Source organism: Limanda limanda, chromosome 3, assembly GCF_963576545.1.
Source record: "Limanda limanda chromosome 3, fLimLim1.1, whole genome shotgun sequence".
NCBI classification, from domain to species: Eukaryota; Metazoa; Chordata; class Actinopteri; order Pleuronectiformes; family Pleuronectidae; genus Limanda; species Limanda limanda.
This window is the reverse complement of record NC_083638.1, coordinates 18,022,690-18,037,162: the sequence shown is the minus strand read 5'-3', so window position 1 is coordinate 18,037,162 and position 14,473 is coordinate 18,022,690. Positions and strand designations below refer to the sequence as shown.

General features: G+C 39.4%; 1 protein-coding gene across 2 annotated transcripts; it reads right to left on the bottom strand.

Annotated features, from left to right (window-relative positions):
• Nucleotides 1–2,504: 2,504 nt before the first annotated feature.
• On the bottom strand, nucleotides 2,505–13,055 carry LOC132998052 (nuclear receptor-binding protein-like). Of its 2 annotated transcripts, XM_061067537.1 has the most exons (18): nucleotides 12,924–13,055; nucleotides 12,186–12,607; nucleotides 11,356–11,478; nucleotides 10,133–10,234; nucleotides 9,884–9,973; nucleotides 9,565–9,605; nucleotides 9,328–9,422; nucleotides 8,934–9,017; nucleotides 8,458–8,516; nucleotides 8,272–8,370; nucleotides 8,044–8,176; nucleotides 7,796–7,886; nucleotides 7,505–7,555; nucleotides 6,954–7,089; nucleotides 6,727–6,780; nucleotides 6,319–6,382; nucleotides 5,185–5,240; nucleotides 2,505–5,062 (listed from the first exon to the last, which is right to left on the bottom strand). In XM_061067537.1, exons 2-18 carry the CDS (start codon nucleotides 12,429–12,431, stop codon nucleotides 5,003–5,005), a joined length of 1,584 nt encoding a protein of 527 aa, XP_060923520.1. In that variant the 5' UTR covers nucleotides 12,432–12,607; nucleotides 12,924–13,055; the 3' UTR covers nucleotides 2,505–5,002. The 2 variants fall into 2 exon arrangements, with proteins under 2 accessions (XP_060923520.1, XP_060923521.1); XM_061067538.1 differs by lacking the exon at nucleotides 12,924–13,055 and having other exon boundaries at nucleotides 11,356–11,967; nucleotides 12,054–12,257.
• Nucleotides 13,056–14,473: the final 1,418 nt, after the last annotated feature.

The window sequence follows — 14,473 nt, the reverse complement described above, 5'->3', positions numbered from 1 at the left end:
CTAACGGCCCCCCGCTTCTCCATACAAACGCTGAGTCTCTTGAACTGATGTTACACAGCTCTTTATTTTCACTTCTGGCTTGCCGTAGTAGCACCGTAAAACTGTAATGACAGTTACAAGTTACAAAGATTTTAATCATTAAAACCAAAGACGAACGTTAAAATACAATGAACAAACAAATCGCCACGTGAGACACATCTGACTCGTTAATGTGACGTAGCGACTCCCTTCCGCACTACCCGCAGCAAAGTAAATGGGACCAGCTTCCTTACCTCGTTCCGCTTGGCGAGGGGTGTTAAGCTATAGTTGTTTTGATGGTTCTTTAGGTCCGAGGAATGCCGCAAAGCTGGCGTCCGGTTTGGTTTCCACTCCAGTCTGTGCCGGGCTGACGGCAGGTATTTTATTGCACTGGGGCGGAAACGAGGGATCAGGTGTGTCGAATAAAACTGTCCGCTCCTTTGCTGCAGGTAACTATGCCAGGGGAGTCGCTACGTGTAAAAGACTACGAAATAAAACTGAAAATAACCCAAACCGTAGTTGAACATAAGAACAATATATAGCCCAACCCTAAAATAAAAGAATAAAACAGTCTGCATAAACTGGCCGGTTTTGCTGACAGTTACACTAACTTCTGATGTTATTTACAACTTAAAACTTATAAATGTCAGAAGAGCTATGATAGGGCGTACTCACCTTAATGAATCCAATGCAAAGATAACGCCCCACCCACGGAAGCGTCGTCGATGTCATTTTCAAAGTAAAACTCTAACTCCACTTCCGCCAGTACCAGTTTCAGTTTCATGTCCTGGGCTCCAGACAGAAAATACATTTTTGGAGGTAACATAAGTCACAGTCATTGACCTGACGTGTTTTTCTGTCTGGCCCCCAGCTCTTTCAGACGTTCACTGTGCACAGGAGCCCCGTGACGAAGATCATGCTGTCTGAGAAATATCTGGTGTCAGGTGAGGAAGGTGGAACAGGTCCCTGCTGATGGTTGATAATAGAAGCTTAAATGCAGACTGACACTAAACGAATCACCTCTCGTGCATTGTGGTGTCGTATCTGTGTGAATAGTTAACTCGTGACTGAAATCTTATGTGGTTGTTCGTGTTTTTCTGTGTGTCCGTGTGCGCGGACAACAATCACAGACGGACGGACAGACAGGTCATATAATATTAATACAGTTCATAGCAAGATGGCGTGACAGCTTGTAACAGGAAGTATTGATGAGTTTAACAGACTGCGCCTACGTTGTCAATATTTAACACAAAGCCAAACCTATTTCTGTTTGCCCAAGACCACTCATTCATTCTGTGTTATGTTAAAAGTCTGAATAAATGGAACTCACACTACACTGATCCTTTTACAAGTCAATACATTTACTAGTCATTATCCTGTGGAGGAAAACCTGCAAAATGAATATTATTTGTAAAGTACCTCAAATCAAACTTGAGATGTATAGATAACAAATTGTCGTTAACTGTTGGGTGACATGTACACTGATAGCAAAGTATTTACAACAAATTATATCATCCATCTAGCTTTAGACTGTGTTGTAGTGTATATTGGAAGATAAATTCTCAACGGTTAATATATTTATTCCTTTTTTGCAGGACTTAGTTTCCAGTATACATTTCATTTGGCGTAGTAAACTTTTGATACGCAGATTTAAGTTGCGGACAGAGATGAGTAACACGATTCATTTACATACAAAAGCTTCTCTGACTCTGTTCATCAGAGGTTGAGTTGACATTATCTATCTGTGAGTTACCAGCTCTTATACAGGTCTCACATTCAAAGTGTTGAAAGCGAAAGCGTGTGAGCCCACCTGCAGGCCTGAGGTCAGATAAACCCACGGAGGGAGAAACACGGAGCTGAGACATTACAGATCGACAGTGAGGAGGAGCACAGGTTACCAAACACTCATGAAACGTGCACATCTCGCTGCGCCAGATATTTCTTTAAAATCAAAGCAATATCTACCCATTTAATGATTTATTTTATGAATTAGTTAATATTTAATCAAATTTTTTTCTTTTCTTTTCTTTTTTTCTCTGCTTAGTCTTGCAGCAGTGTTGTATGTAATTGTATTGTAATTATCTAATATTCCTATATACATATATATACATTCTAAAGTGTCTATTGTATGTACTTCTGCTGCATGGGGTAGGCTGGCTGGGGGTGGGTGGGTCTTATTGTGGGTAGGGGTATATCCATCAGATTTGTGATGTGTAATTGTATAATTGTATTGATTACCAAAAGAAAACCAATAAAAAAGTGTTAAACAGAAAATCAAAGCAATATCTGCCAAATCCTTTCAACTCCAGCGAGACAAAGACTCCACGGACTGTGTCCACTTCCTGTATGATGTCAGCAAACTCACCTGTGAATCACCTGCAGCTCGCTGGACGCTGAGGGGCGAAACAGTTCACACCAACTGTGAGCTTGTGTGTTTTCACATCACTCACAAAACCGTAGAACAGAATCCCAGTAGTATAACACAGTCCAGCACTTTACACATTTATTTGAAAGTGTCACACTTTGCAGGATGCAAGTCTCAGAAAAGACATACATTTACTCACATCCATGTCAAACACAAAATATTACAACATCCAAATAAAACCAAAAGCTCAAACCCTGGAGTAACAGGCTTAAGCTGCCCATCCCATACCAACGATAATTTAATTACCAGTTTCCGCAACACCAATCATTTAGGAGGAAAAGATGATAAAGAGAGAGAGAAAGAGACGGAGCCAAGACAGTCAGCGTAAAGCTGCTCAGGTCACATTGGTTGGTTTTCACCACTTCTCTACACCAGGAGTGGTGCATTTACATTCTACTGGCTAGTTTTAGGACATATCTTTGGGATTTACAATCTTAGCAGTTCAAACACAGGAGAACACAGTAAACAATGCATTGAGCATGGACTTGACATGTTATGTGCAGGAAAAAGAAAATCAGATTGAAGCACAAAGATACCTGAATACAAACAAAAAGCTCAACACTTCAGAAATACAAGAGGAGTCATTGGATTAATATTTCAGTGATTTCACTGTATATATATATCAAAATCCAGCATAAGAGGAAAGCTCTGTTTGAAAGCTCGTACGGAGGTTTTCAGTTAAGCAGGGAGAGGGAGAGGACATTTTAAAATGTACCTAAAGGAAAATATCAGGACAAGAGAAGTATGTGTATGAAATAATATCTTAACAGTTGCTTTTCTACACATATTCAGAACACCAGATCTTCTTTACATTCTTACTGCCTGTTACAGGTGTGAATCTGTGTGAGCATCTAGACACAGTAGTACCAGTAGTGCACAAAGAGTTCTGAGCCAAAATGTCAGAAATAGGCATCAGAAAACTCCTTTATCTAAACAAGGCCTGTATTATGCTAAATGATGTATTAAAGTTTCAGAGCACTTTGTGAAGGATGATGTAAATCCACTATATCCCACTTGAATCTAATGCTCTGTTATAAAACAAGACAAGTTGTATATGGGCTCAAACAACAATGTAGTTTCCATGTGATGCCACATAAATAAATGGGAGCGTGTGTAAAGAAAAATATGATATACTGTATCTGTAACATGAATAAAACATGACATTATCACAGAGATGTAACAGGAAGGGCCAGGTTCTCTCTCTACAGCATATGGCAGCCAAGTTCACTACACACGTCACATGTGAATGAGTTTTAGGCAGAGTAACATGTGTGAACCCAAAAAGCAGCAAACGGTAAAACAGTCAATACAAGAATAATAAGGGTAAAAACCAATAAAGAAAAGAGAACTTTAAGGCATCTGTGTAGGTCACCCACATTAAGGCAAACAGTGGAGCGCAATAAGAAAAACAAAGACACAAACAAAAATTCAGTAACACTGAGTTCACAGTACCTCACAGTAACCATCCTCCAGAGCGAGCTGGCAAGACGCCTTTCCAGAATGTGGTATGCAGCAATGCACATACATTTTGTTCTGTATCAAAGGCCTTTTAAAAATATTCACCCCAGGTATTTGTCTATAAAAAAAATAGCAATGGTTATTTCCAGCTTTGCAATCCAGTTTCTAAACTATTCTATACATCTAATTTGATAGGTGAGTTTGGTCTCACAGGTCACAAAAGCCAAAGAGCTGGGAATGTTGTGTTGTACGAGGTAATTAAAAAGAGCCAAGGCAGAGGGGCAAGTGAGAATGGATGAACAGAGTTGATTGGCTTAATCTGTACATTTTCTTTGGATAGAATGTGTCTCTTTATTTCTAGGAGAGTCAAAGTTTTGCTGCTGGTCAAAACGTGAGGAACAACTATAAAAATGTTGTACACCGGTTGAGTGGTGTGACTCCAGGGAAGGCCTCAATCAGTTATGATGATGTTTTAGACCAGACAGACCAGACAATACACAATCTATGACAAAATAAACCCCTCTCACTAAAATGCAACTGTGTGCTTAATAAAATATTGGATGTCATTGTAAAGCTGTAAATAATCTAGACAGTTATGTTGTGATCAAGTGTGTTGCAGCCTTATTGTGGTTTACCTTTTAAATAAACTCAACAGCAACATCAGAGTTAGCTCATTCAAAAGAATCCAATCTATGGAGGAGTGGTTCAAGGGACCTGGGGGCCTCATACTGAACCAAACCGATCCTCACAAAATCTTACAAAATTGTGGACTAATAAAATCAGCTGTTGTCAGGGTCCGCTCTCAGTTCATGGGCCCCACGCAATTGCCTGCTTTATAGATCGTGTTTCAACGCCCTTGCATCCATTTATATAGAGTATATTTACTTACAGAATATGTGAAATCTCTCTCAGTGGCTTTGGAGTAAAACTGGCTCTACAGGAAGCATTAATCCCCTATTCCAAGGAAAATCCCTAGAGTTTTGGTCACATTGCAAACTCCAGCTCAGTATAAAAGACAGTGCAAAAAAAAAAACAATATGGTGATTGAGTTGAGTATTCAAAACAAAGTGTGTAACAGGGTTGAAAGATTGTACTTAGAAGCTAGTGAATAGCTTGACTGCAACTTTCTTCTAGCAGACAGGCAATTTTGTTTTGGTCCAACTGTGAGAAGGAGAAAGAAAGAGAATCAATATTTCTAACAATTCAGGATGCTAAATAAATAATCTTTTTTTAAATCACATGGATTTTAAAACACTTTGCAGAAATAGCCAGCTACCACCCACCTCACTGATGAAGCACAGCTGCACCAACTCTTCAGCCAGCTCTTGACCAGATTCATCTGAAACACAAACAGGTGTAGTTAGTCACCAATTCATGGACATGTAACAGACCGACAAAACGATGGAGTTGTACAAATACTATAAACACTCACACAAAAATACGAGGTCAGACTGAGGCACATTCAGAAAAATATGGACCAGCTGCTGCTTTTAAATCCAAATCTCACCTTAAACACATTAGCAACCACCAAACATCTGATCCTGCTGTTGCATCATCTGTGAGCCCACTGTGTTGTTTCAGAACATCCTTTTTTAATTCATTACTGTTGGAATTTAACAGGGATTTACAGCTGCGTATACATGTGCACATTGGACCATAGTGCCAACATTATTCTGACCAGGGCAACAGTTGTGCTGTGTGTAATTTTCCCTTTTGCCTTCCTTCTCATACGTGTCACAAATAAAAATACTGAAATATTGGTGTAAAATGCAAAGTTTTAACGATGGCTCACTTTTGTTTTACGAAAAACCTTTACAACAGAGTCTAAGGTTTTTACGGTTATTAGGAAACGATTTGGGGATGCAATCCGAATAAACTTTCCAAAATAGCAAGGTTTTTATGACACGCAAACGACAGTCTCCCTGCTTTAAATAGTCTTTCATGCTACTGTATATTGTGATGCCATGTGAGTTTCAAGCTCTATCTGGAATCTCACTCTCACTTTCCTGCATGCCTCTGACGACACACATGGAGAGGAAGTGCACAATAAAACCACCGTGTGTGGTCAAATCTGAGAGAAAAACTGTAAAACTAAACTGTCCAGATGGACAAAATGACTATACTTAATAAAAACATGTTTTCACATGGATAAAAATCAAAACGCACAAACGTGCCAAAAACATGTTATTGCCTCACCTGACTGATAAAGCAGGTACTGAATGCTTTTGGGTCTAGGACTTTTTACATAACGTGGCGGAGTGTTTTTATTTCAGACAAAAGTAGAGCCTGACTGATATGGATTTTGTGGGCAGATGCCGATACCAATATGGGGAAGTAAAACATTATCAATATACTAAAGGGTATGTTTAAGCTCATTGAGTATGTGCCAGTGTGTGATTCAGAAGAGTTGTTCTTACTGGGTAGCATGTCACAGCTTAGATGTCTGTTCAGTTTATCATCCAGTTTCAGCAGTAATGTAAGCTAAAGGAGGAGAGACAACAAAAGAGAAAAAGGTTTGAATGCACAAGGAAATGACAAATAGCTAGTTTATCACCATGGTTGATCAAATTCAGAGTTGCTTCTGGACTTTTAATGAAGGATCAGTATAAAAGATGTTGTGGCATTTAGCTGTGAGGTTGTAGATTGCAACCAACTGAACACCCTGAGTGGCTACAGGTAATACGACAACAATGATGTTGTTTTATTAAAATATTTATTTTACTTTAATCATCAATATTATTTTAATTTATGTCAATAGATCCCACCTTATCCTCTAAATCAGTCCTTTTAAAATAAATCATCAACTTGTAAATGTTATGACTCACATGAAACCTTGCACCCTCCTCAACAGGTTCAGCATTACACTGCATTTGAATGACCTGCGGAAAAGTAGGGAAAGTATTGGTCTTGCAGTAAATTCTTCACACAAATGAGCAATGTATATCTTGATTTAGTGAAAATTGAGAAGCATGAGCCTCAAAATGATCACTTATTAATTGTGACCATTGTGACGGCATCGTCTTTATTCAGCAGTATAATCTGTCATACAGACCCGTCGTGTCTCGAGCTCTGCAGGTTCAGGGGTTGGGGATTTGACCAAGGGGACGACGACAGGAGATTTAACCGTCTCCCGTTGAGGCTGCTGAGGACAGGGCAGCCCGAACGCCGTCATTGGATAAATACCATTCCTGACCCAGGTAGAGATGGAGAAAATATGAAGGGGAGACAAATTGAAAAATATTTTAGATTTTTAAAGATTAAGGGAAATTAATAAGAGAAGATGGAAAGATGAAAGAGGATAAAGACATTAAAATGAATCCATTGCCAATCTAAAACACTAAACCTTACACTACAATGTTTATGTCTTAAAATTGCATACATCATGGTGTCTAGGACTAATGCAAAACTATAGCACCGTAGCACACTCTGAAAGAACATTTCAGTGGGAGAGGTACAAAGGTAATCACATAGCCCACTGCTGCCTCCATGTGGCCTGAGAGTATTATATCCTTGGGGCTTTATTAAATTAGATACACATTTTCACATGATGCACACTGAGCTTGCTCAAAACCTTGAAGAACACAACACTGATGTGCTTCTTACCGGACATCCTCCAGGAATTTATCAAGTTCTAAAGCAGGAAACTGTGAGAGCCTATGGGAAAAAATAAAAATCCCACTTGATAATTTTGTTTGAGACAGAACGACAAAATCCAAAGTGTGATATAATTCTTACAAATTCAGTTAATCGTTTATGAATATATTAGATAATACAACATATATAAGTCTAGAGCAATTAAATGTACAACAATCAACATGGGTGAGATGTTTACATTATTAATTACCGTAAGACTAAACATTGACTCCTGTTAAATCATCAGTTTCTAGCCCTTACTTGAGCTGCACACCCTCTTTACTCTCAGCAATGACCAGGTTGGGGTCCAGGTTCTTGGTTATCTCCTCTAGAGCATTTTCAGGTATCGTGTCTAAATATTTAGAAATTATTAAAATAACAATTGAATGAGATGAGACACCTGTACAAAAAAACACATTACTCAAACTGTATATATATATATATATATATATATATATATATATATATATATATGTGTGTGTGTGTGTCTGTGTGTGTGCAAGACTAACGTTGGTGGCTAACAATACAATGTGCAGACAGCAGTTTTAGCTGAGGTACTTCAAACAGAGCCTGGTTGAAGAGCAGCTCTCTGGCTGTAGGTCTTGTAATAGGATCACGCTCGAGGCACTTCTGGATTAACTCCTGCAAAAACAAACAAACATAACAAACCATGAGAAAAACTTGTTTAAATGTTCTTTTAAGATTCTCATGAACAGATACTACTCTCTGTATCTTACCCTCTGCAGTGGGTCCTCCAGTAACTGTATCGCATTGTTTACGGCCTCCTGAGAAACATTATAGGACTCTCCATTCCCCTGGATCTCCAGGAGTGCCATCTGAAACACAGAAAAACACACACATTGACATATTGCTTTGGTGCAGGGCTCAAGACATTCATTCATGTATCATGAGTCTAATCTCACCTCTAATGCACACATGCCGAATGAGTAAATGTCTACTGCAGTAGTGATCTCCTCAACAGCTACAATGAGAGAAATAATAACATGGAAACAATCATTACAGAAATCATGTCAGAACTTTGTCCTTATTCAAGACTTAGATCTAAATATTAAACCAAACATTTTTCATTTATTCTTTGAGAAGATAATTTTTTATTTGAGACAATTTTAAGAATTTCCGGAAAATAATATAATGAATGAAATCTTAATATTGCTAAACATTTACGGCACCTTTGTAAAACATTTAAAAAGATAACCTGTCCTTGTTCCATTACATTTTCTTAAAATGATATATTTTGTGAGAATATATATCATTTTAAGGGCTGAAAGTACCATATTCTAAAAACCGTAAGTTGAGGGAAATCTCCAAAACATCTGTGTCATTCAGTTCACTCTGGAGCTCAGAATACTTCAATATCAGCAACCATAGAAATATCTACCTCCATATTCTGGAGCAAAGAAGTGCATGTTCTTCTGTTCCTCTTGACAGGTCTTCACATGGCTGTTAATAGTGTCCGGAGCAACTGTAGATTAGACAAGGAACAATACAGATGATGATGTAGAAGCAGGATGGTGAACATTAAGAGAAACTAGTTTGATGCAGAAGAAGTAATTCACAGAGCGGACAAGGAGTAAAAGAAAGAATGTGAGAGGGAGGACCAATCTCAATAACTTTGCACAGCACCCATGTTCACACACAATGCGCAGGGTTCATCTAGTACAGTTATGGAAATTTAACATTTAATTATTTGAAATTTCCAATTTGATGCATCCATAATTTAATATAATGTCCTCTACCTAACACAGGGGAAGCAAACCAGCATAATTCTATACCTGATCCGATCTTGATGAGCCCGTTGTGCTGAATGAAGATGGTGTCACAGGTCAGGTCGCCATGGATGATGGGTGGATCACATGAGTGGAGATAACTGCTCGATAGGGAAAAACACATTCACAAATACATACAAATTATGTAAGAGAGGGTCTGGATTATTATCCATGTGTGTGCATTTTCTTGCGAGGGTGCATATTGAGCTTTTTGAACATAATGTCTGAAAAAGGAAAGCCAACCTGAGAGCAGACAGGATCTGAGTGCACCATCTCTTCCAAGCCTGTAGAACCATACATCTTATCAGAGCGCTTCCTGGCTGGTTGCCAGTATGGATCAACTTTGGCTTGCATTATATCAAGAGGCCAGTTGGTGCACAAGACCCCAATACATTTGTTTACCAGACTATTAAACTTGCTCCCTTTTCGACAAATCCAATTTTATTCAGTTATAAAGGAAATGTTACTTTCCACAAAAAATGTTTTAAAGTCCCAATTAGTAATTGATTAGTAAGTGATAAGTTTGTTATTTAAAGTGTATTTACAAGCAGCCAACTTTTACCTTTTCATTCATACTTTTGTGATTCTTCTTAGTCTTCTTCAGGAACTGCTTCAAGCTTCCGGATGACATATATTCTGTAATGAAAATCACCTGAGGGAGAAAAGACATTAGGCGCCACCAGATTTTATTCAAAGAATTATAAAACAGAAGAAAATGTGTGTTATTTCATAATGCTTGAAAATTATGTTTTCATAAATGCAACTGACAGTTAGAAGATTCATCAACGTTTTTAAAAGGTTTGAGACTCACCCTCGCCCGGTTCTCCTTTGTGTCAGCCCAGTACTTGTGAAACTTGACAATATTTGCATGTTCCAAATGGATCAGGTTATCAAATACAGCCTTGACCTTTTCCTAAATACAAGGAAAATGTGTGTAAGTAGAGCACTTCTGAATTAACTCTTAATTCTCTCCCATACAAAACATATGATTTCAAAACTCTTTCCCACACATGCTTAACATCTAAGTCAATAGATTTTCTAAAAAATTTCGCTCAAATTTATGTACCCTAATTGGTAAAGTTTGAGAAACGGCTCATGGTTGAATATTGTAACAACACTAAGTGTACACTATGAGAACTAACGGTCTTTACAGACAATAAATAAAAAGAGATTAGGTGTTAAGTGATGGCAGACTATATGTTCTCTACCCTAACTTACACAGCACAGATGGTGAAAACACATGCAGATCACTATGTAGTAAAAATATCAAAAAAGGACTTCAGTTTCTCATTTTTGCAAAAAATAAATAAAACTTGGAATAAGCAGATTTTCTCAAATTCACAAACTTATCCCTATCACCATGTCTAGTGATATAATTAAAAGAAATAGTAGAGTACAAGTGATGTCAATATGAGCTTTGGTGAAGATATGGTGATTGTAGCTAAAGTATTTTTTTCTCAATGTGAGCGAGAGGAGTGGTGGAATTTTTTTCCTGTGATGTTATTTAATACGAAGACTTTTTTAAAGATGCTCATTAAATATCAACTACATTACATCACTGTCTGCCTCAATAAAACATGCTGATATAATGGCATTTAAGTATCACGTGATGTATCTATAAGGGAGTGGAGCACTTAAATTTCACTAGCATAGCTGGACACTGGTTGTTCCGCATTGCATTTACACTTAGTCATGTCACTCTCATCCATGTATGTATCATTAGATTCTAGGTACTTTTACTACTCTTCATACCCAATCAGTCTTTATATTCACTCAACCTGTGCACGTGAATGTACAACTGAGTCACATAAACATCAATGAAAGTAAGTCAACAATGCTTTTTATATTTTTTTACATTTTGAAGTGAAATATTTACAGCTTGGGTGAGCAAACAGAGACAATTGTGTTTTGGTTTGCTATCACATTCCATACATAATGACATAAACAAGTCACAACTACGTTACAATGAGTGCAAACCCTTAAAAGTAACTATCTTTAACAGTTTCAATCCTACTCTGTAACACCGTCCCTCACCTCCAGCAGTTTGAAGTTCTTCCTCTCCGAGATCATGACTTCATTCCAAACTACCTCCACACCCTCCTCTGTGTCCATAGCCAAGTACGCAGCATCTATCCCGGGTACATTACGCTGATTCACCTACGTTTAACGGGAACAGAAAAGTGGCTCATGAGATCATACATTTAATGCTAGATGATGGGACACGGGCCAATAAGTAAATAGAGTCTTCAAATACAATTTTCTCCACAGATGGTTCCTGTCATTTCAGGCAGTTTTTAAATCATACTGATGTGGGTTGAACTTTGGTTTGGTTTAAATCCCTGTTGGGCCATGGTCCTTTCTGTGTGGGGTTTCTTCTGTGGTTTACTCTGGGTACTCATGCAGATTGGGGTTGGGTTAATTGGAGAGGTTTTTTTAGAGAGGGTCTGCCTCTCTCCGTTGGCTCCTGAACAGAAGAAGCCTTTTGGATGAGAGCTGAAATCCTTCAAGAAACACAAGCAGGCCCAGTTGCCTATGTTCACTTGCACAAGTACTGAACATGAGCCCTTGTTGTGCTGCTTTTCACTATTTAACTCTTTGTTGTGTTGTATCCATTTGCTGAATGTGTATATCTCCTGTTCTCTGGCCCTATTCCAAAAAATTTATGAAAATGTCAATGAGACCAAACAATTTAATATAGATAGATACATAATGACACCAGTGAATATACATACTCAAGAGTCAAATCGAACTTTGACTGATACAGAGAGGGAGACGTGGCTCAGGACAACTTCTTGAACATATAATACTCTGTCCTTCATTTTCAGCTGATCCTGTGACAGCTCAGCTTCCTGCTCCACTCTCACCTCCTCTCTGCGTTTCTGCCAGCGGCCACAGGGACTTTCCTCCAAGATGTCTGACTCGTCCTCACTCTCATCCTCATCCTCGGTCGCTGGGGGGGCAGGAGAGTGAGAGTGTATGGAGGCCACGGGCGGAGACACGGATGGTCCCCCGGGTACCTGCAGCGTGTTCGTGGACACGTGTCCCGCTGTGACCTGTGCCTGGTTGCTCTCAGCAGCTGGAGCCTCTTTACTCTCCGTCTCCAGCATCATGGCTCAACTAGCGGCTCTCCCTCGCTGTGCTCCTGGTCCTGAGCGGCAACAAGTGACGGGAAGCCTCTGTCAAGCGGGTTCCCCTCCTCGAAGTTAAAGTTAGTCCAGCGGCCATCAACGAGGAAGAGGACTGTCAGCACATACGAGGGCAAAGAGGGTTGAAGGACTGTTGCAACCTGTGGGAATAACGTCACAACAATCACTGTCAAACATGTCCTACTTTCCCCACCCAGTTTAGTGAACTCCTGGGGGGACGAGCTGAAGTCGAGAGCCTCGTTTGTAGCGTTGTTATAGTCACATGACAACAAAACTACACTCGGTCCAACTCAAACTGCTAATGTAGCTAGCGAGGCTGCTGCTAATGTTCAACGTTAGCTTCGAGAAGTTCAGCCTCCCACTCCTTGGCTAACTTTCCCTTGGCTAACATGCTAATGGGGGTAAATAAATAAACAGCCAAGTCCAAGTTGAGTCGCAGAAGGTGGAAAACCTCACCGAGGCACTGAAGACGAGCAGCGGACCCACAGCTCCGTGTTACATACTGACACCGACAGAGAAACCGGACGACTTTAGTGTAAAAGTGCTGCTTCGTCATAAAATGTGTTGACGGTCTTCAGCTCCCTTTCTGCTGGCAGACGTGGGAGGGGCGGGGCAGCACTACGGGGAGCACTCGTTTACGCAGACAAAACCCAGCCGAGAGGAGTTAGGGCTACAACAGGAATTATACGTTAAAAAAAAGAAGGAAATGCTCAAAATTCTCTTTAATTAAAGTTCAAACTGTGAGCTGAATGTTTGTTTCAGCTGTTTCAACGATGTTATTAAAATTGTGTACAAATTAAAACAATGTTCGGCCTAAATCATCTCCTCATGATGCTGGCCACCTTTGGTAACATCGCCTACATCCTCAGTTGAACAGATCATGGGATTCTAGCCCTGTAGAATAATGGCCTATTTCAAGAGTGTGACTTAAGCCGTTTTATTTTGCCTAAGTCAAAAGACAAAAATCGACCTAGCCACTGAAGTTATTTCCCTGATTCAGGGCTCGTCCCCTATTGGTAAGTGATGAGTTTTACTATAATATAGGCTAAGCTATAAATATTGCATAGTTATTTAGTCTTTTTATTCAGTCTTTTTAGTCAGCAAAATAGATAGGTCCATGAAGCTAGCATTTAGCAAAGAGTGGAAAGGCACCAGAATCTGTGGCTGATACAAGTGATAGGCTTCCTGTTAACTCTTTTCTGTCTTTTCAAACAATATTTCATCTACAGTTTTTGTCTAATTTTTCCCACATTACTGATCTAATTAAGAAAGATTTAAATACCGTATTGTAATCTTACAGCTAGAAATTATTTGTATCACTAAAAATGACAAAGGATCCTCTTTACAACAGCTTGTGCACCCCTAGGGGTTCATGCACACATCTTTGGGAATCCCTGATGTAGCTTAATACAAGTGAACACGAGGCAATGAATGTTTTTCAGAATGATCACACATTTGTGACTGTACATCTCAAAGGTTTGAAATGTTTTCCCTATTTGGTAGCAGATGCATTTGACAATTCTGTCACCGATCAGGCCTCATCCACTGAAAATTATACATTGTGAGGTCAGGAAACTGCGGTGTCTAGCAAATGAGCATGCATGGTCCACTGATCCTGTACAGGAAAAATGGCAGTGAGGCAGAGTACGCAGAAAGCTTATATATTGATACTGGGCATGACAGAGGTTCTTCTTGGATTGGGATTGGTCGGATCTCGTCGGGTTGTCCTCCTGGCGTCGTTTGGTCCTCCTCCTGGCGTTGCGTGATGACGTGCAAGCCGTGTTGCGGTTACTAAAGTTCATGAGCATATTGCCTTGCGTGTGCGCTTATTTTATGTGTGTGTGAAGTGAAGTGAGGTCATAGAAAACTGTGAGAAAGGCATGAAAACCTCTAGTCTAATCTGTCCGCTGTGTGTGTGTGAGGGAGTCTCAGAACTAATATAATGAAGTGATTCATGAAGCCAGAGGTTTGAAAACCTGTTATCTGTCCGCTATGCCAGACTCCCT